The 19,499-nt window shown below is 56.7% G+C and overlaps 2 protein-coding genes across 2 annotated transcripts in view; one reads left to right on the top strand and one right to left on the bottom strand.

Annotated features, from left to right (window-relative positions):
• Nucleotides 1-850: 850 nt before the first annotated feature.
• Nucleotides 851-12,801, bottom strand: LOC100339955 (betaine--homocysteine S-methyltransferase 1). Its single transcript, XM_051853656.2, has 8 exons — nt 12,644-12,801; nt 11,577-11,709; nt 8,360-8,478; nt 7,335-7,526; nt 6,524-6,671; nt 3,537-3,719; nt 2,039-2,267; nt 851-1,400 (listed from the first exon to the last, which is right to left on the bottom strand). Exons 1-8 carry the CDS (start codon nt 12,674-12,676, stop codon nt 1,214-1,216), a joined length of 1,224 nt encoding a protein of 407 aa, XP_051709616.1. The 5' UTR covers nt 12,677-12,801; the 3' UTR covers nt 851-1,213.
• A 961-nt stretch (nt 12,802-13,762) lies between these two features.
• The window catches only part of DMGDH (dimethylglycine dehydrogenase), a 98,395-nt gene continuing 92,658 nt past the window's right edge, over nt 13,763-19,499 (top strand). Inside the window, exon 1 of the mRNA XM_070056320.1 lies at nt 13,763-13,791. Coding sequence (XP_069912421.1) covers nt 13,778-13,791 — 14 coding nt within the window. The 5' untranslated portion in view covers nt 13,763-13,777. The remainder of the gene's footprint in view (nt 13,792-19,499) is intronic.

The following is a 19,499-nucleotide window of genomic DNA, read 5'->3' as shown; positions in this document are numbered from 1 at the left end:
CTGTAGATCTAAAATCAGAATCACAAATAGCCACAGAATGTTGCTAGAACGGCGTGAACTCTTCCTGTCCTTCGGGGTAGCCGTGTTTCCTCTGAAAGTCCTGTGTCTGCAGACCTGAGCTCCCGTAGGCTAGTGGATGTCAGAGGGAGACCTGGCTACAGCTGGAACAGTCCTCTATTTTCCCTTTGTTGTGCTTTTTAAAATATTTACTTCCACCTACTTGAGAGGCAGGCACACACAACCTTCATCTTCTGCTTCAATCCACAAGTGGCTGCCAACCCAGGGCAAAGCCAATCATCGGGAACCCTGTCTGGGTGTCTCATGTGGGTAGCAGGGGCTTAAGCACTGGAGCTGTTGTCTCCTGTACCATGTGCGTTAGCAGGGAGCGGAGCGGCTCAGATTCAAACCAGCGCTCTGATAGGAGAGACGAGCCCCAGTGGTGGCCTCCCTCACTGCCTCGCCAAGCCCAACCCCTGTCGTTAAGTATGCATATTCAAGCTACGACAGTACCACGGATTCACCACTCCTTGGCCTTCCTGAGTGAGGCTTTGAGGCAGCTCTGGCTTTGAGCAGCATGGAGAAAGCCTAGATAAGCAGTCTGGGCTCCCTACTCCCCACTGTTGTACATTTCTCTATGCCGAGAGTGGCCCCGGAGCTCTGGGAGCGAGACTTCGGGTCCGTCCTGATCAGGCGCCCAGTGACGCCAGTAGCGCAGCCCCCATGTCGGAGGACCCCACCCCCCACAGCCATGCTGTGCAAACGGCATTGAGACCCTTTCACAGGTCCCAGGAGCCAGTGCCAAGGGTTGCAGGCAGCCAGCTGTCGTCATGAATGAAGAGGACACGGCAGAGCGGATCACACGTTTTATTTCAGTGGTGATTGGCTCAGTATCTGAAGTGGGTTTCTTAGGAAGGCGTGGAAGTCACTTCCCACAGCACTCTGGCCCCGACGGGGACTGAGTCGGCTGTGACAGTGGACGTCCCCTGAAGTGGCCACAGCACTTCCGTGACATTCCCCTAACACCTCGTACCTGGTGGGTGCTGGACAAACCTGTTCCTACTCTTTTTTTTGCTTCTTTGTGAACTTATAAAGCATGCTTCTAAAGCTATCAAGTGCTATATCAAGTGCTACTTGCAATTCTCTTAGGCTCAGCCAGCCATGCCACTGGCAGGGGGACAACGGCCGTGCCCCTCCGCGGGCCCCGGCGCTGCGGCTACTTGGCAGACTGGATCTTCTGTTTGTGAAACAGCTCCCTGAGCTGCTGCTCCGTGGTGGCTTCCTTCTGCTGCATCAGCTCCGCCGTGCCCTTGGTCACCCCCCAGGCATCCGGCTTGGACATAGCAGGACTGTACGGCCTGCCCGAGGCGATCCGAAGGTTCTCCCAGTACTCCCTCCTGGCCCTGTAGACAAAGCGCCCACGTCAGAGCCTGGCCACTGGGCTTCAGAGGGTGAGCAGCGAGGCACAGCCACAGATCCTGGCCGGGGCCCTCCACTGCATCTGTTAGTGTGCGTGCCGTGTGCCAGCTGCTACCTGTTCCCACGCATGCCCCCCGGGTCTGCCTCCTCTTCCCGGTTCGGTTCGCTTTCCTGGTCTGTCTTAGGGGCGGGCCCTAGTGCCTGGCAGCCCTTTTGGAAGGCTCCCTGCCCGGCCATGTGCGCCCCTGCAGCTCCCCTACCTGTAGGACGAGGTAGCACCTGCGGAAGGAGGGAATCTCGAAAGGCCGCCCCTCGGGGCCCCCATCCTACTGTGGCCGGCCGGCCATGCTTAAGCTTGGGGCTTCTCCGTGCCAAGATGTACTCCTCTCCATCCCTTCTCCTATCCAGTCAAGCCCCGCCCACCAAGCCCGGCCCCGCCCAAGCCACGCCCCCGCAGCCCTCTCCCCAGCACACCCGCGCTCCGCTCAGATCCAGGGTTTGGTGTGCACGTCCAGCTCAGAACCCGCCCCTCCCACCAAGCCCCGCCCCGCCCAAGCCCCGACCCCGCCCACGCTCCCCCCTCCCGACCCGCAGCCCTCTCCCCAGGCGCACGCGCGCTCACCGCGCTCGGATCCAGGGCTTGGTGTGCATGTCCAGGCCGCTGCCCCAGCTGCCATGCTTTTCCGACGCCGCGGGCAGGAAGCCCCTCTCGGGCGCCAGCTCCTCGGCGATGGCCCTGATGTGGTAGGGCTCGAAGCCGCAGCAGCCGCCGATGTAGCGGACGCCCAGGTTGTAGGCCTCGCGCGCGTACTTGTGGATGTCCCACCTGGTGGCCACCCTGGGCTCCAGGCCTGCAAGGCACAGCGAGGGCACTGTGAGCACGGATGCCGGGTGTCGGCGCCCGGCTCTAGGGTTCTGCACCCGCCGGCCGCTCCGTGTTTGCCGCCGTGGCTCCCCACCTCGCAGATTCCGGCTAATGCACACCCTGGGTGGCAGCAGCGATGGTGCCAGTGGCTAGGTCCCTGCCACTGGAGTGGGAGACCTGGATGGAGTTCCTGGCTCCCAGCTTCAGCCCCAACCTGAGGCTGTTATGGGAGAGCACCAGCAAATGGGAGCTCTGTCTACCTCTCAAATCTTTTTTTAAAAGAGATTTATTTTATTTATTTGAAAGGCAGAGTTACAGAGGGAAAAGGAGAGAGATCTTCCATCTGCTGGTTCACTCCCCAAATGGCCCTAATGGCTGGGGCCAAAGCCAGGAGCCAGGAGCTTCATCTAGGTCTCCCACATGAGTGCAGGGGCCCAAGCACTTGTTGGGCCATCTTCCGCTGCTTTTCCCAGGTGCGTTAGGAGGCAGATGGATGGGAAGTGGAGCAGCTGGGACTTGAACCTGTGTCCATATAGGTTGCCAGTGCTGCAGGCAGCAGCTTAACCCACTTTGCCACAATGCCAGCCAACCCCATCGCTCATATCTTTAAAGGTTTGTCTGCGAGACACCGAGTTTGCAGCCCCGCGTGCTACAGCCACAGACAGCACCAAGGCCCCGCTCCTCCCCTCGGTCATTCTGGGGTGATTACCTTGAGACTGCTCTGAAGGCTCCTAGGGAGTGCGGAGCACCCGTGGGGATCGCGGAAGGGCGCAGGCACTGGCCTCTCTGGCCTGGGCTTCAGGATGGACTTGGCCTCATTCGGCCAGGCTCAGGGCTGCTGCCCTCTGCCCAAATGGGAGTATCCGCTCGCTCCACCTGCATGTCCCTGCTTTTCCCGTCGGCCACACAGTCACCGGGACAGTGTCAGGCCCTGGCCCTGGCAGCTCTGCAGTACTGCCCTGGGGTAGTATCCAGACTCAGAGGAAAGGACCTGGGGGATGGCCGGCCTCATTGGCCCAAAGGGAAAACCAAGATCCAGAGGAGCCCAAAGCTCTGCCGACCCCGTTGTCTGCAGAGAGGCGCTTGCTCTGAGCCCAGGGGCCTCCTGCATGCTGGTCACCCCTCCTTCCTCTGCTGGGCACCACCCAGGGGCCAGCAGGTGAGAGGCGCAGCCAGCTCCTGACCACGCCGCAGCTCCCTGTCCCAGACACATCCATCTGGCAAACAAAGAGACCGTGCCTTCGCGGTGACTCACCAAACGGGAACTCGGGGAGGTCGATGAAGCCCTGCTTGCTGCAGTCCGGGGTGTGGTAGGCCAAGGGCTGGCTCATCAGGTAGGCGTGGAGGCGGGCGGCTGCCAGGCCCTCCTTCATGAGCTTCACCGTCTGCAGGCTCATCATGGGGTCGAAGTGGCAGTTCACGCCCACGATGGATGCCCCTGGGAGCGAGAACCAGGGCTCAGCCTGGGGCGCGGGGGCCTAGGGACACCTGCCGCTCAGCCAGGCAGCTCTCCCTGGGAGTGCTGAACTGGAAACAGGAGCCCTGTTCCCTCTCCCCACAAAGTGCTGCCCCCTCCTGCCCTGGGCCAGAAGGATCAGTCACGGCGGGAGGTGACCACTCTCAGGATGCTGGCGTGTGGCCCCTGCACGCCTGGCGGACCACCTGTTTTACACATAAGCCTTCCATCTGCAGAGCTCTGCTCTGACTTGAGATCTCGGCAGGTCTCCATCGTGAGCCCTCTGCCTGTGAGCACGGCGCTGTCCTAGCACCGTGGACGCTGTCTGCCCTGCTCTGGGAAGGCCGGAGTACACACTCCTGCACCAGACCTGTGACACTCCACTCCACTCCACCCCCCTGCGCGAGCGGCCGCGGGCATGAGAGTAGAGAGAGATTTGGGAGAAGTCCTCAGAAATGGGTTTTCTAGCAGGAATTCTGTGTCTGGGATTGGCAATCTTGCAAACAAACAAATCTCAAGAAGTCCCGTGACTTGAACTGCTTCAGGTGACTGGGGCTCAGTCACTGTGACAGGTGTCTCTGTCACGTGTCGGCCCCTCCCACAGTCGCAGGGCCTGGGTGTCCTCGTAGCACTTTCTTTGAAAATTAAAATCCTTCGCTGAGAAGTTTGATGTAGTGAGAAAGCAGTGTTGCAGACATCTCTCTCTCTTTTTTTCTTTTAAATTAACTTTACAGTCATGTTCTCAATTATAAAGGGACTGACGGTGGTTTTTCCTGGCAGCTGTGAGATGCAATTTTCACACTGTCTTCCTCCGAAAGATTTGCGCAGGCAGCGTGACCCTCTCATTCTTATCTCATCATCTCAGAATGGGAACTTCCTTTTTTTAAATTAAAGAAATTAAAGAAATTTAAATTAAAGAAATTGTGTGTGCCATAAAGCTGGCTGTTCTGACCACGTTTAGTGCACAGTTCAGTGGCATGCATTTCGTTTTCAGTGTTGTGCAACCACCACCAACAAGTTTTCCAAAAACTTTCGTCCTGCCAAAGAGAAGCTTGGTACCCATTAAGCAATCACCAATTTCCCTCTCCCCTTCCCCTGGTAGTCTCCTTTCTCTCTGTGGATTTGCTCATTCTGAGTACTTCTATGCTGTTCCTTTGTGGCTGGTTTACTTCACCCGGTGAGCTGCCTTCGAGGTTCTCCCTTGCCGCAGCGCGTATGACAGCTCCGCTCCTTTCTGTGCCTGAGTAGTTTTCCGTCGTCTGATCCCTTTATTCGTTCATCTGTTGAAGGACTCCTGGAGCGTTCCCGCTCCAGAAGTGACTATAATTGTTGGGCTCATGGCCTAGGATCTTGTGTCTTGCATCTGGAGACACCAAGAAACAGGCCAGGTGACAATGTTTCTGGATGCAACGAGAGTGACTCAATGTTAGATTCCAGGAGCAGCCAATGTCGCAACCCAGTGGCGCCCAGCATTCGGTGGTGGGCATCTCGGTGGTCCCCACGGGGCTGCATCGCAGTTTGCTCCCATGCTTGCTCCCGGGGGCCTGACTCCCCACAGTTTCTCTGCAGTAGCCTTTGACCTGGTCAGCGATGGCCTCAGTCTTGCCAGGTCCAGCACTGTGTCTCTTTCCCAGCCTCGCTGAACGTGCAGCAGCACTCAGCCCAGTGACCAGTGACGGCTTCCTTCTCCACCTGCTCCTCCTGGCTCCTGAGGCACCCACGCCCTCAGGGTGTTGCTACCTCCTCCCGGGCAGACTTTGCAAGGCTGAGTGGGAACCCTGAAGTGTCTGGGGCTCTGTCGTCTTTGCTTATCCACTTCTGTTTCAGTCCCAGGGCTTGGAGCTGTAGGCTCACCAGTGGCCCCCGTCTCCCAGCTCTCTCTAACATCCCCTAGCTCTCTCTAACACCCCTCAGCTCTCTCTCTAACACCCCCAGCTCTAACACCCCCAGCTCTCTCTCACACCCTCCAGCTCTCTCTCTCTAATACCCCTAGGAGCCCTTGTCTGATGCGAGCTCATTGCTTTTGCCCTGGTTTTACACTTCCTGTCAAGAGTTGGGATTGTACGGTCTTGTTCCTAGGTCTAGACATCCAGCCTCCTGGATGCCAAGGGGCTTGTGTGAAAAGTCGGGTTCTGGGCAGGAATCAGACGTTGAACAGCATTCGGTCACAGATTCTCTGTTTCATGGGTGAGCCTGGCCCGTCCACCAGCACTGCGGGATTCCTTGGGGTTCGAAGTGAGGCACCTTAGAAAATGCTCCCTGAGTGTCTTCTGATCGAAATGAAACCCAGCACTGGGAATGGAAATTCCACCAAAGACTTATCTGTTGGTCTGTATTTCCTATCAAAGGTGTTTTTTTTTTTAAATTTTCTATATGAATTACAAAAAGTAAAGCATACTCATAATTTGTGAGAGTAGAAAAACTGACGGAGAGGCCAGCTAACTAAAGTTACTGATGCTCCATTGCCTCCACTGGAGCCAAGTTTAAAGTAAAATGTCTCACGTTCTACTGCCTCTTTCAACTTTCCAGAATATTTTTCTGGTCTCAGGCTGAGCCTGCTGTGTGGATCTGGCTGCCCCTCTCGAAAGTGGGGCGCTTGTTTTCCCACTTTCCTCTGCTGGACCTGGTACCCCTGGTACAGTGACCACTCGGGGACGCGCCTGTGCCACCCTGAGAATCCTGCCCCTCTGCTGGACCTGGTACCCCAGTACAGGTGACCACTCGGGGACGCGCCTGTGCCACCCTGAGAGCCCTGCCCACCAGGAGCCCGCGGGCGCCGCCCTCACCTGCTTTCACCAGGCGCACGGCACACTCGCCGGGGGGCACGCCGTGCAGGTCGCCCTCGGGCCCGATGCACATGGTCGCCGCCACCGGCTTGCCGGACGTTTTCAAGGTCTCCACTGCCCACACGGCCTCTTCAACGTGCTCGAAATACTGAAACCGGGGAGGGCACCGTGAGTCCTCGTCCTGGTGGGGCCGCCCGCGTGGCCAGCAACTTCAAGCTTCGCTAACCGGGCTGCCACTCGCGAGCAGTTTCTATACAAGGGGTGATTTGCTAGCGGGAATTTCAGTCCAGAATTCGCAAAGGACTTCATTAGATTGACTTAAGTTTAGCCAAAGCCCCAGGGAGAAAAAAAATTTTTTAAAAAGATTTTATTTGAAAAGTAGTTTTCACACGCGTACACACACACACACAGATGCTTCATCCACTGGTTCACTCTCCAAATGCTAGCAACAACTGGGGTTAGACCAAACCAAAGCCAGGAGCCTGGGGCTCCATCCGGGTCTCCCACTTGAGTAGCAGGGACCTAAGCATTTACTCATTCATCTTCTGCTGCTTTCCCAGGAGCATTAGCAGGGAGCTGGGCAGGAAGTGGAGCAGCTAGAATTCAAACTGGCACCCATATGGGATGCTGGCGCTGCAGGCCGTAGCTTAACCCACTGTGCCACAGTGCCACAGTGCTAGGTCTCCCCGGAAAGATTTCGAAGGCTAATATTGCTGGTCCTGACTGGCGCCCAGCCCCATGCCCTCTCAGCCGCACAGGCAAGGCCGTGCACCCCTGTGCTTGAGTCATTTTTGACCGTGGCCTCGCTCACCTCGGCAATCAGGAAGTCCACGTTCTTCTTCATGAAGATCGCCAGCTGTTGCTGGAAGATGCTTTTCACTTCAGCTTCGCTCTTGCAGCTGAGGTAGGATGGGGTCTGGCTCACGCCTCCTGCCACCAAAGCGTCGCCCTCATCGGCCACTTGCCGTGCGATGTCACAGGCAGCCTCGTTGACTTTCTGCCCCTGAAATGGGGGGACGGGGGACACCAGGCATCTACGCGTTCACATCAAGTTAAAGAAAGGGTCACATGCCCTGGTCTCAGTTGTGTTTTTATGCCAGAAAGTGATGGTTGTGGGTAGGTCTGTGCTCTACCAGCTGAGAAGTTTGCGGTGACAGTGCTGATCCTAAGCACAGCGACTAAATCTCAGGGCAGCATTTAGGATGCAACGTGACACCCAAGACCTGTGAGAGGGCAAGAGTCTCACTTAAAGGGTCTAGTCTGCCATCTTCATGCCTGGGCCGGACTTGGAGGACTGCCCAGCAGACTGTTGGATGAAGAGGAAGAGGAGGGCTTGCTTGTATGGTTAAAAATATGTACAGTTCAGTTAGATCACAGAGCACTCGGCCTTTTGTTGTTGTGTAGTTTCTCAATCAGCTGATAGATGCATAACCAGTCAGGTCTGTCCTAATGATTTAGACACTAAAAGTGGACCCTTACCCTAAAACAACGGTAAACCCCAAACCCAGCCCCCACGGCGGCACAGACCAGGCATCTGGAGCACTGTCTGTCAGGTCGGGGCGAAGGGTCCCAGCCCTGATGGGTGGGGGTTTGCCCTGCCTCTCAGAGGATGGCAGCTGGGTCAGCAGCTTACCACCCCCGGGTGCCTCTGAGCTCCCTGCCCTCCCTGAGACCCCAGGGCTGGAAGCACTTGAGAGGGGGCACGTTGCTCACACCCTCCCCCAGGGACGGGGGTACCACTGATGGCAAACGCCCCCTTCTGGAGGTGCTTCTTGAGCCGCCTTCCCGTGGTCTGCAGAGACGGCGTGCCTCTCCCCCGTGTGCCGTCCCACTCACCGACAGCTTCTCGGCCACGTAGTTGCCCCTGTTCTCCAGCTTGTCCTCGCTCGCGTAGAAGGTGAAGGTCTGCATGACATTGGAGCCCGCCCGCAGGAACTCACGGTGCAGCTGGCGCACTGCGGGGAGACAGCACAGGGAGGTACAGAGTGACTAGGGCTACCCCACAGACCAGCAGGCACGGTGTCTGCCAGCCAGGGCACGGTGCTCCTCGCAGAGGGACCCGTGTGAGCGCAGGCACTGAGGCAGGACCGAGGGCCATGGGGGAGGTCACTGGTGGCCAGTCCTGGAGCCCAGAGGGGTTGGGGATGGGGAGAGGTTGCTGGGAGCGGAGGACGAATGGAGACCAGCCTGGGGTGAACCAAGGAGGGAGGCTGTGATCAGCCTGGTGTAGCCAGAGGGCAGGTCTGGTGGCGCGGGCCTCAGTGTGGGGCAAGGTGGCCGCCTGTCTCTGCTTGAACAGCGTGCAGGAGCCTGACAGCAGGCCCTGCGGCACGGCACTCTGTGGAACAAGAGTGACTTACAAAACAAACTTGAGGCTTCGGTCAAAATCTTATCTTGTCTCCATGGCAGAGTCTGGGCCAAGGAATCTCATCTTTAACGTTAGTTGTGCCCAAGAAATGCTTTATTCTGAGTGTAGCCTGGCAGGCAGCGCCTAAGTGGAAAACCACAGGTGGGTTTGCGATGTCCCTCTGGTTCCTGATGGCTCGTTCCAGTGCATTCCTTTAAAGCAGTGCTTCTCAATGCGTGGTTCATTCGTTCCACGGCCACCGAGCAGTGACGGTGCTGTGGGTTCCTGGGCTCCCCCTCAGACACACTAGACCCAGCCTCCGCCGGGCAGCCCGGGAATCTCATTCTAAAGTGTCCTGTAAGAGAGAGCTGCCATTTGCTGCTTAACTCCTCCAGTGCCTGCAAAGGCTGGGGCTAGGCCGGGCTAGAGCCAGGAGCTGGGAACTCCATCCGGGTCTCCTACGTAAGTGGCAGGACCCAGCGACCTGAGCCATCAGCACTGCCTCCCAGGCTGTGCCTTAGCAGAAAAGTGGAGTCGGCAGCCAGAGCTGGGATGTGCTCTCACGGTCGCTGACATGGGAAGTGGCCATCTTGACCAGTGATCCCAACGTTTGCCCAGTTTGTCATTTCTAACAAACTGCTGGGGAGACTACAGTCTGAGCAAGTTTCATCTGTGTTTGGAGGGGTGCGGCATTTTCCCTGTGTCTGTGAGGAGGTAAGCCTTGTGCAGCTCTGCTGGGCCTCATAGCCGCTTGCTTGGGGGGGGGGGGATGGAGGGGCCGACTGTTGGCACTTCTGCACACCCTCCACAGAAGCCCACCCACCACCAAGGGCACCGTCAGGAACAACAACCAGCAGGCTCAATGGCAAAGTACACAGTGCCAAAAACATCCAGGCGCTTTTTTAAACGCTCAGTACTTCAAAAAGTTCTTGGAAATTGTAATTAAAAGCTAAATGTGGTACCAAAAAATTGAAATCCATGCAGAGTTTTTTGATAATATGCATTTCCCATGAACTGTCTTAAGACCCTCCTGTAACTTACTTAGTCCTCCCAGCACCCTAACAGGCCTGGCCACGCTCAGCCGGCCTGGTGAGGGGTGGAGTGCTGGGCCGACACAGGGTCCTGGTGCCTCACCTCAATTTGTGGTAACTCTGCAGTCCAGCTCCGGAGTTCCTGGAGGCTTGGCTGAGGCCTCGGTTAGCCTCAGGACAGCCTTGCTCTGCTTCCCCCTCAAGGGCAGTCTCTGAAGGGCACCCCCGGGGCACAACTGCTGGCCAGAAGTGCCCCACTCAGTCCACCTCCTGAGCACCTGGCCTGCAGCACTTGGAGCTGGGGCTGCCTCAGGAAGCCGCTCAAGGGGCCCTTAGGCAGGAGTGCCCGCTGCTGGCCTCAGGGGAGCGTTGCAACTCTGCGCCTGCCCCCTTGACAGAGTTCACCGTGCTGAGCTGGGCTGGCTGCCCAGAAGGGGAGGCACTAGCAGGTGCAGTGGGTACCAGTAGGTGCCGGCTCTCAGAGGCAAGCAAGGCAGGATGGGCTGGGGAAGCAGTCATCCTGGGGGCTGTCGCTGGGCACCCATGCTCGGGAGAATGCACTGCAGGGTGAAAGTCCCGGGGTCTCTTGTATGGCACCAAAGGGGCGCACTCCCTGTGGCTACACAGCAGGCAAAGCCGGAGAGCAGCCCAGGGCCAAGCTGGGCAGGAGCAGAGCCGCCGAGAGGCAGAGCCTCTGCCAAGCCAGGCTGCTTTGCAAAGTCTGATTTGTTAGATGCGGCACCTGTGAGTAGGGGCAGAGACACACAGGCAGGCTCCTTCCGGCACCTGGAAGACCAGGGCCCCATGGACCCTGGGGGCTGTAGACAGGGCCACTCCTGCCCCTTGCCAGGGGACATGAGGAGGCCTCTGTCGGAGGAGACATCGTCAGGATCCCCCACCCCACCCCCTACTCCCTCCCTGGCCAGCGCAGATTCATGGTCACAAAGCGACAAGGGATGTGAGGACAGGTGCAGAAGCACAGCAGGCCTTGTGCAGTGGCAGGGTAAGTCGCCTGGTTTGAGTCCCAGCTATTTGGCACTTTCGATGCAGCTTTGCAAATGTGCCAAGGAGGCAGCAGGTGATGGCCCAAGTACTTGGGTTCCTGCCATCCACACGGGGGACCTGGATGGAGTTCCTGGTCCTGGCTTCAGGTTGGCCTTGCCCTGGCTGTGGTGGGCATTTGGATAGTGAAGCGGCAGAGATCTCCATCAGTCTCTCTGCCTTTCAAGTATAAGAGAATAAATAAAAACTTGGAAACAAGTAGAGTGAGGCTAGCACAACGTGGAGGGCTTATCTGCAAGCATGGTTATGATATGGTGTGTGGAGCCCTGCGTGGGTGAGGGCCAGGGTGGCTCTGGGGGAGAATGGGCCATGGACACTGCACTGGCATGGAAAGGGGACAGCAGGTGTGGCCAGGGAGCGGGGTGCTGGGGAGGAGAGGGGGAGCTCTTTGGATATGAGTTCAGAATGAAGCGCTGGATGCCTCGTCGGAATGGACCTGGAAGTCACCTGGGCTGGGGAGAGGGTGGGGCAGAGGGGGAGGCCATAGCCAGGGTCTCCACCCGCCTAGAGGGGTTGGGGCCGGGGCCTGCGGCCGCCCTGTGTGTGAGCCCTTGCGTGCCTGGGCTCAGCCCGCATACAGCTCTTGAGAACGTGGAGCTGACGCCATACCCACCTGCCTCTGGGTGCTCCACGGCAGCTTCCGGGGTCCAGGGCCCCGCCTTCACGTAGCCCCTCTTCTCCAGCGCAAAGACAAAGCCTCCATCTCCGATCACAACCTCGCCGGCGTTTAACCGTTCCAGGATGCCCTGGGATCCCAGAGGGGGCAAAAAGACAGTTTCCCATTTTAGTACAGTCCTAATTCTCAGGAAAAAAATGGGTGTACATTTTTCCTTAAAAATGTATTTATAATGATAATTGGCGGGTTGCTGTGCACATGCAGGGGGCGGTGCCCTGCCCTTGGATGGACACTGGGGCAGGGTTGTGTGTGCAGCGCCACCTGCAGGAGAGCAGCTGTTGTGTAGTAAAGCCTTGCATCTACGCGTCAGCGCATATGCTTGTTTTTAAAATATATATATATATATTTAATTTTAAAATATACATATAGTTTTTAATTTTTGAGGCAGAGGTCTTCCATCCTCTGGTTCACTCCCCCGATGGCCGCAATGGCTGGGGCTGGGCCAGGCTGAAGCCAGGAGCCAGGAGCTTCCTCCAGGTGCCAGGTGCTCTCTGACTTCCTGGAGGGGGCAGGGAGGCCACCGAGGCCAGACCCATCCTCCTCTTTGTCCCCGCCCCCCTGCCCCATCCCCGCGTGCGCTCCCCAACAGAACCCGCGCCGTCTGGTCTGGGTGTGCGTGTTTTTCTTCTCCTTAGCAGCCCTTCTCCTGAACCTCACAGCGGCTCTGCCCATTTCACCCTAGACGTCTCTGCGCGTTCCGGCCACGGCTGACACCACAGTGCGCCCGAACCCCCTACCCACAGCGGGCAGCGCCGCAGGCTGGGCGCAGGTGCTCTCGGGACGGTCTGCTCAAGACGCCGGGCGCCCGGGCCCCCTTGGTGGAGACTGGGCGCCGCACTGTCCCAAGCGAGCTGGGGGCTGGGTGGCGAGGGGCCTCGGGGCATGCATGCCCTGGGCACGGCGCAGGAGTGCCGGCGCTCAGGTCTCGGGGTCCCGCCGAGAAGCCCTGGGCGCCCGAGCTGCTCCAAGCCTGCACCTGGCTCCCAAGGCTCCCTCGGACTCACCCTTTTGGCCTTTTTGCCCTCGACGGGTGCCATCCTCGTGATGTGGGGAGTCGTGTGCGGTGCCCTGCGACTGTCGCGGTGAGCCCTTGCTGTGCCTTGCTGGCCGGCAGCGTCTTTATCCGCGGAGCTCGGGCAGGGCGCCCCGGGCCGCAGACCCGCCCTGCGCCCCGTGGAGGAGGCGGGGTCGCTCTACAGGCGGGCGGGGGGGCGGGGGTGCCGGGCGCAGAATAAACAAAAGCAGGGCAGCCGCTGGCTTGGTAGGTCACTCGGGTCTCCAACGCACCCGCGCCCTGGCCCTCCAGCCTTCGACCCCGACCCGGGATCACGCCCAGGCCAGGTCCTTAGGAATGCTGCCCAAGGCCGGCCAAGCACCTGTCAAAGGCCAGGGCCGCCTTTAGGGGAGCTCAGCAGGGGGGTCCGGACCCAGCTGTACCCTGAACCCCGCGAAACGCTCTGACTTCTCAAGGAGCCCTTTGCGGTGTGCCACTAGCGTTCTGGGTGTGGACAAGGGCTGCGTGTGAAACCCCGCGGGCACCGGAGGCGCTGGGAAAGAAATCCGACGGCCACAGCGGTTGTGTGTTACTGTATTTTCCAAATATATTTTTACAACGAAAATGCATTCATTTTAAATAATAAAAACACCCTCTTTTTTTTTTTTAAAGTATGCCATGACCATAAATAGCTTATAGAACAGCTGAAACGTCTGAAACAGAATTTGGAATCTTTTACCCAAATAAAAGCACCTGAGAAACCTGGAGAGAGAGAAATTGCCCCCAAATGGTAAATTAAAAAGATATGATGGCTCTATAACTCTACCTGTCAAATAAATAAAAGAGATATGATGGCTAACGGGATGTGAACCTGAGATGCAATGCATGAGGCAGACATAGTCCTTTTGCTTCTGATAAGTGACTCAAGTTTAAATCTGAAAACAAGAGAGAGCAGGGGGAGGGGAGACCTTCGATTCACCTACCCCCATCGCCAGCAGAGACCTGGGGTCAGCTGGAACTAGGCATGAGGTTGCGCCATCCGCCCCAGTGGCTGGATTTCCACCATGAAGGCACAGTTCAGTTATCATGTTGACTGGTTGTGTGTTAACCTGGCGAGGACTGGAGAAATGGGTGTTGACAGCTTATGGTGTTAACCTGGTGAGTACTGGTGAAATGGGTGTTGACTGGTTGTGTGTTAACCTGGGGAGTGCTGGTGAAATAGGTGTTGACTGGCTGTGTGTTAACCTGGGGAGTACTGGGGAAATGGGCGTTGAGCGCTATGGTGTTAACCTGGGGAGTACTGGTGAACTGGGTGTGGAGTGGTCATAGCGTTGACCTGGGGAGTACTGGAGAAATGGGTGTGGAGTGGTCGTGGTGTTAACCTGGGGAGTACTGGAGAAATGGGTGTTGAGTGGTCGTGGTGTTAGCCTGGGGAGTACTGGAGAAATGGGTGTTGAGCAGTTGTGGTGTTGACCCGTAAGTACTGGTGAAATAAATGTTCAGTAGTCATAGTGTTAGCCTGGTAAGTACTGGTGAAATGGGTGTTGAGTGGTCGTGGTATTAACTTGTGGAGTACTGGTGAAATGGGTGTTGAGTGGTCGTGGTGTTAACTTGTGGAGTACTGGTAAAGTGGGTGTTGAGTGGTTGTGGTGTTAACCTGTGGAGTACTGGTGAAGTGGGTGTTTGAATGGTTGTGTGTTAACCTGGGGAGTACTGGAGAAATGGGTGTTGAGTGGTCGTGGTGTTAACCTGGGCAGTACTGGTGAACTGGGTGCTCAGTAGTCATAGTGTTAACCTGGGGAGTGCTGGTGATGGGGGTTGAGTGGTCGTGGTGTTAACTTGTGGAGTACTGGTGAACTGGGTGTTGAGTGGTCGTGGTGCTAACCTGTGGAGTACTGGTGAACTGGGTGTTGAGTGGTCGTGGTGTTAACCTGGGGAGTACTGGTGAACTGGGTGTGGAGTGGTCGTGGTGCTAACCTGGGGAGTACTGGTGGACTGGGTGTTGAGTGGTCGTGGTGTTAACCTGGGCAGTACTGGTGAACTGGGTGTTCAGCAGTCATAGTGTTAACCTGGGGAGTGCTGGTGATGGGGGTTGAGTGGTCATGGTGTTTGCCTCGTGAGTACTGCGACAGTGATGGGGACTGGGACTAGGGGCCAGTGTCCGGACTCTGCGGGGAGAGGCTGAATTCAGACACTCAGTTTCCAGCTCCCCCCAAATTCAGCAACACATAGGAGAGATTTTAAACTGGTAGCCTTAGGTTTAAAAACATGTATTACAGACCCAGGCTAACATTTGAAAAGTTCACAGCTGCTGCCAGTCGAGTCCTGTCCCTGGACGTAGCTTGCCCTGGAGTGCTGCGCCCATGTGAGGGGCATGCAGGAGTGTGAGCGTTTGTGTGAGTGCAGGCTCCTGAGTGCTCGGAGGTTGCCCAGGATGGTCGCTGGGCAGCTGCGGAGGCCCAGCCTCCATCTCTGACTTCCTCCTTCCCGCTCTGGGTCCTTTTACAAAGAAGTTATTCACCTGCTGCTTCCGTGGTGGGTAATGACCACCACGGCTCATCATTCGGCACCAGCCAAATGTTTTCTCCTCTCGACTCCAGAAGTAGGTCACTCCCCCCCCCCACCCTCTGTCAGGAGCCCTGCAGGTCCTTGTCCTGGTCCCAAAGGACCAAGTCCGTATGAATGCTTTGCAAGCAGCAGATCCTGGGACACTGCCATGTTCTCTGATCTCTGCACAGCCACGGGAGGAGGGCGTCCTCCCAGAGTCCTTGACCTGGTAAGAGAGACTTGGTGTTGAAAGTAAATCTCAAAGGGGAAGAGGAGGGTTAGCACTCGGGGGCCACCCCTTGGTTTTGTAACCTGGGAGGAGGTTGTTTTTCCTCCAGTTACTGCTTTGCTCTACTTAAACCCTTATTTTTTCATTCAACAAACATTTCATAAGCACCATTAAACATTTCAAACAGTTCTGGTGCTGGAGTTGAGAGACCTCCCTCCTTTCACTGGGGCCAAAGACGTCTAAGGGCTAAATTGTTGTTTGTATCAACGTGTAGATGGGAAAATATAGGGACTTTTCACTTGCTGTTCCATCGAGGTCTCTAAAATGCAGCTGGTTTCTCCTGGATCTGTTGAGACCAAAACTGGGGCAGTTGGCCTGGGACCACTGAGGTGCGTCCGTGTCTACTCTGTGTGCACGCTGGCTACAGGGAGATGCAGCTACCCGTATGTTCCCTTTGGCCAAGCGAATGTGTTTGGGAAGCTGTGTGTGGAGCGCGGTCCTTCCCGCCTGGAAGTCGGTGCCACACCCCTCTGGCCGCCCTGCTCTCCTTCACACACTTTCCTCGCTTTGCAGGCATTGGGCTGTCAACCTTGGTTGTAAATGGATATATTTGGGGATGCCCAGAATGTGTGCCTCTCAAATAGATCAAGACCAGAAGGTTTGACGTGTCTGCTGCCACAGACCTCAGGTGCTTTGTGTTGTCTCCACCTGGGACCACACTGCAGGAACGGTGGGCACACCTGTCCCCAAGGGCGCCTCCTGAGTGCCCAGCGCGGCTCCCCTGTCTTCCTCCCGCCCCCCACCACAGCGTCAGGCACATGCATGCACCCCAGCGCACCTGGCACACCAGCCACACCATGCACCCTTTCCCTCGGAAGAGCCTTGTGTCTTCGTAAGTGAAGGCAGGGACAGATTGCTTTTGCAATGGACTCGGCGTGGACGTGCAGCACCAACCGCCTGCGGTCAGCGAGCTCCTCTGCAGCAGCCTGCCTCCGAGGGGCCTCTGGCTGCGTTCCCGTCTCCAGCTCCACTTTAATTCCTGAGTGCCTGGAGACAGCACGCTGGGAGGTTTTATTTTTGCTGGATGCTCGGGGCTTCCTCCCATCATGGGTACAAATGCGCCCCTCAGGCTTGCGATCAGGGAGCCCTCCCGCCAGTGCAGCTGTGAGTCCTGCAACCCCGTTCCCCAGGACCCCTCCCAGCATCATAACTGATCCGAGTCCCTCTCCAAACTTCCCCTATCTCTTCAGCCTCTCCCTTTGATGCTTTCTCCAGCACTGCCCAGGTTAGCACCACGACCACTCCACACCCACTACTCCAGCACTGCCCAGGTTAGCACTGTGACCACTCCACACCCACTACACCAGTACTGCCCAGGTTAGCACCACGACCACTCCACACCCAGTTCACCAGTACTGCCCAGGTTAGCACCACGACCACTCCACACCCAGTTCACCAGTACTCCACAGGTTAGCACCATGACCACTCAACACCCACTTCACCAGTACTCCACAGGTTAGCACCATGACCACTCAACACCCACTTCACCAGTACTCCACAGGTTAGCACCATGACCACTCAACACCCAATTAACCATTACTCCCAGGCTAACACCATGACCACTCCACACCCATTTCACCAGTACTCCCCATGTTAGCACCATGACCACTCAACACCCATTTCTCCAGTACTCCCAGGTTGACACCATGAGCAGTTAACACCCATTTCACCAGTACTCCCCAGGCTAACACCACGACCACTCTACACCCATTTCTCCAGTACTCCCCAGGGTAGCACCAGGGCCACTGAACACCCAGTTCACCAGTATTCCCCAGGTTAGCACCACTTCCACTCAACACCCAGTTCACCAGTACTCCCCAGGTTAACATGCAACCAGTCAAATACCCATTTCTCCAGTACTCCCCAGGTTAGTACCACCATGACCATTGCACACCCAGTTCACCAGTACTCCCCAGGTTAATACCACAACCACTCAACACTCATTTCACCAGCACTCCCCAGGTTAACACCACAACCACTCTACACCCATTTCTCCAGTACTCTCAGGTTAGCACCACGACCAATGAATGTCATGTGTCCTTTTGCTGCTGTCATTTACAAAGACAGCTGTTACTTTACGAGCATGCATTGTGTGGAGTGAGCTGTGCTGAGTGCCTTGTGGGCCCTGTGTGGCCCTCACCATAACCCTGAGACCTAGGGGCTTTGCCATCCTGACTTCTTATGATTTGTTTGTTTATTTGAAAGTCGGAGTGATGATAGTGAGAGACAGAGACAGAGACAGATCGGCCATCTTCTCGTTCAGTTCTGAAATGGCTGCAACAGGCAGGAGCTCGGGCTCCATCTCATCTCCTGTGCGGGTGGCATTGCTGTCTCCTGCTGCCTTCCCAGGCACGTTAGCAGGACACTCGATGGGAGACAGAGCTCTGATTTTGGATGCCGGCACTGCAGGCAGCAGCTCAGCTCACTGCAGCACCACGCTGGCCCTGCTTCACTGAGGGCATCACCGAGGAGCACAGAGGTCAAGTGCACAGTCATGTCCAGACCCAGCCTTAGAGCTGGCAGAGGCCTTCAGCCCAGGCCCAGTGGAGCCAGAGACGTGCTCTGCAGAGCTACCTGGTATTTGCTCCTCAGTGAACTACTTTCCTAAATGACTTCCCAAACTCTTGATAACGTCTTCCAACCCAGGGCTGCTCCCACTCAGCTGGCCCAGTCCAGGGATGTGGCATCACCTCCGTTTCATGGGAAGACAGCAAGTCCTACCCGGGCAGCACCCCCGCCGCTGGAATGCGAGAACACAGGGTGGTCCAGTCATTCCGAAGCTTGGCTGTTGCTCCAGATGTGTGCTAAGAAAGAAAAGCTCCTAGAATAGGAGGGGAGCCTTGGTTGCCCTCACCTCTGTGAGCTGCTGAGAGATGAACCAGCACAGATAGCTTGCCGCTTTGATCGGGAAAGACGGGGGTGGCTGGTGCACGGGGTCTGTGTGGCCCCACTGTGTGTAGCTCCTGGTCTGGGAATCACAGCACAGGGCCGTGTGGCTCTGCCCAGCCCTCGCAGGGACAGTCTGCAGCAGTTGGTGGATGTGTGGTGTGTGGGAGAGCTGGGGGCATGGAGGAAGCACTCCCAGCATGCAGGGAGTCCAGCCACAGGTGCCGATGTGGCTTCTGGTCTGGGAGACACCAACCAGCACCACGCAGAGGAGCATGCATTTCTAGGTTGGAATCCACGGCTCCTGTCCCACGTTGCCTCACAGCAGTGCTGTTTGCCTGTTTCCGCGTCCTGCTGGCTTGCACATCACCGTCCTCTGAAGAGGGTTGGGAGAGGCTTTGGGCGTGGCGCCGGCGAGAGACATCCTCATTCTCCACAGCCTTTCTTCCCAGTGGGCTGTGTGTGGCTTTATTTCATTCCCAGGCATCGTTTCCGGGACACAGCCCTTTGATCACCTAGGAAATTATTTTTTGAAAGACTTATATATTATTTGAAAGGCAGAGTTGTCAAAGAGAGAGAGAGAGAGAGAGAGAGAGAGAGAGAGATCTTCCATCTGCTGGTTCACTTCCCTGCAACAGGCTGCAAGGGCCAGGGCTGGGCCAGGCTAATGCAGGAGCCAGGAGCTCCACTTGGTTCTCCCGCGTGAACTCCAGAGTGGGCGCCGGCACCCAAGCAGTGGCTTCACCCGCTGCACCACAAGGCTCACCACACTGCTGCTCTACCTTGCAGGGAGCACGCGTGAGCACATGTGAGCGCCAGTGCCCACCAGGCGGCACGTTTACAGCTGGTCTACTTTTCTGGGTGTATCTTAGACTTCAGGAAGAAATGGAAAACTAAAGGGAAACCAAGCTAAAGCAGCTCTTTGACCTGCGGTGAATTCTGGGAAAGACCCCATGAAGAGAAATGAGCTAAAACAAAGCAGTCTAGATTCTGAATCCACTCATTTCACTGGTGATCTAGGCATGTGATCTAGCAGTGATCTAGGCATGGTGCTAACGCCAGTAGACTCCTTATTGTAAAGTAATCCATTTTGAAAAATAAGTTCAGCCGCTCTTTCTCTCTCCATGTATGCAGATATTGTGTA

This window comes from Oryctolagus cuniculus, chromosome 14, assembly GCF_964237555.1.
Source record: "Oryctolagus cuniculus chromosome 14, mOryCun1.1, whole genome shotgun sequence".
NCBI lineage: Eukaryota > Metazoa > Chordata > Mammalia > Lagomorpha > Leporidae > Oryctolagus > Oryctolagus cuniculus.
The sequence above is the reverse complement of the archived record's forward strand: the minus strand, read 5'-3'. Positions and strand labels throughout refer to the sequence as shown.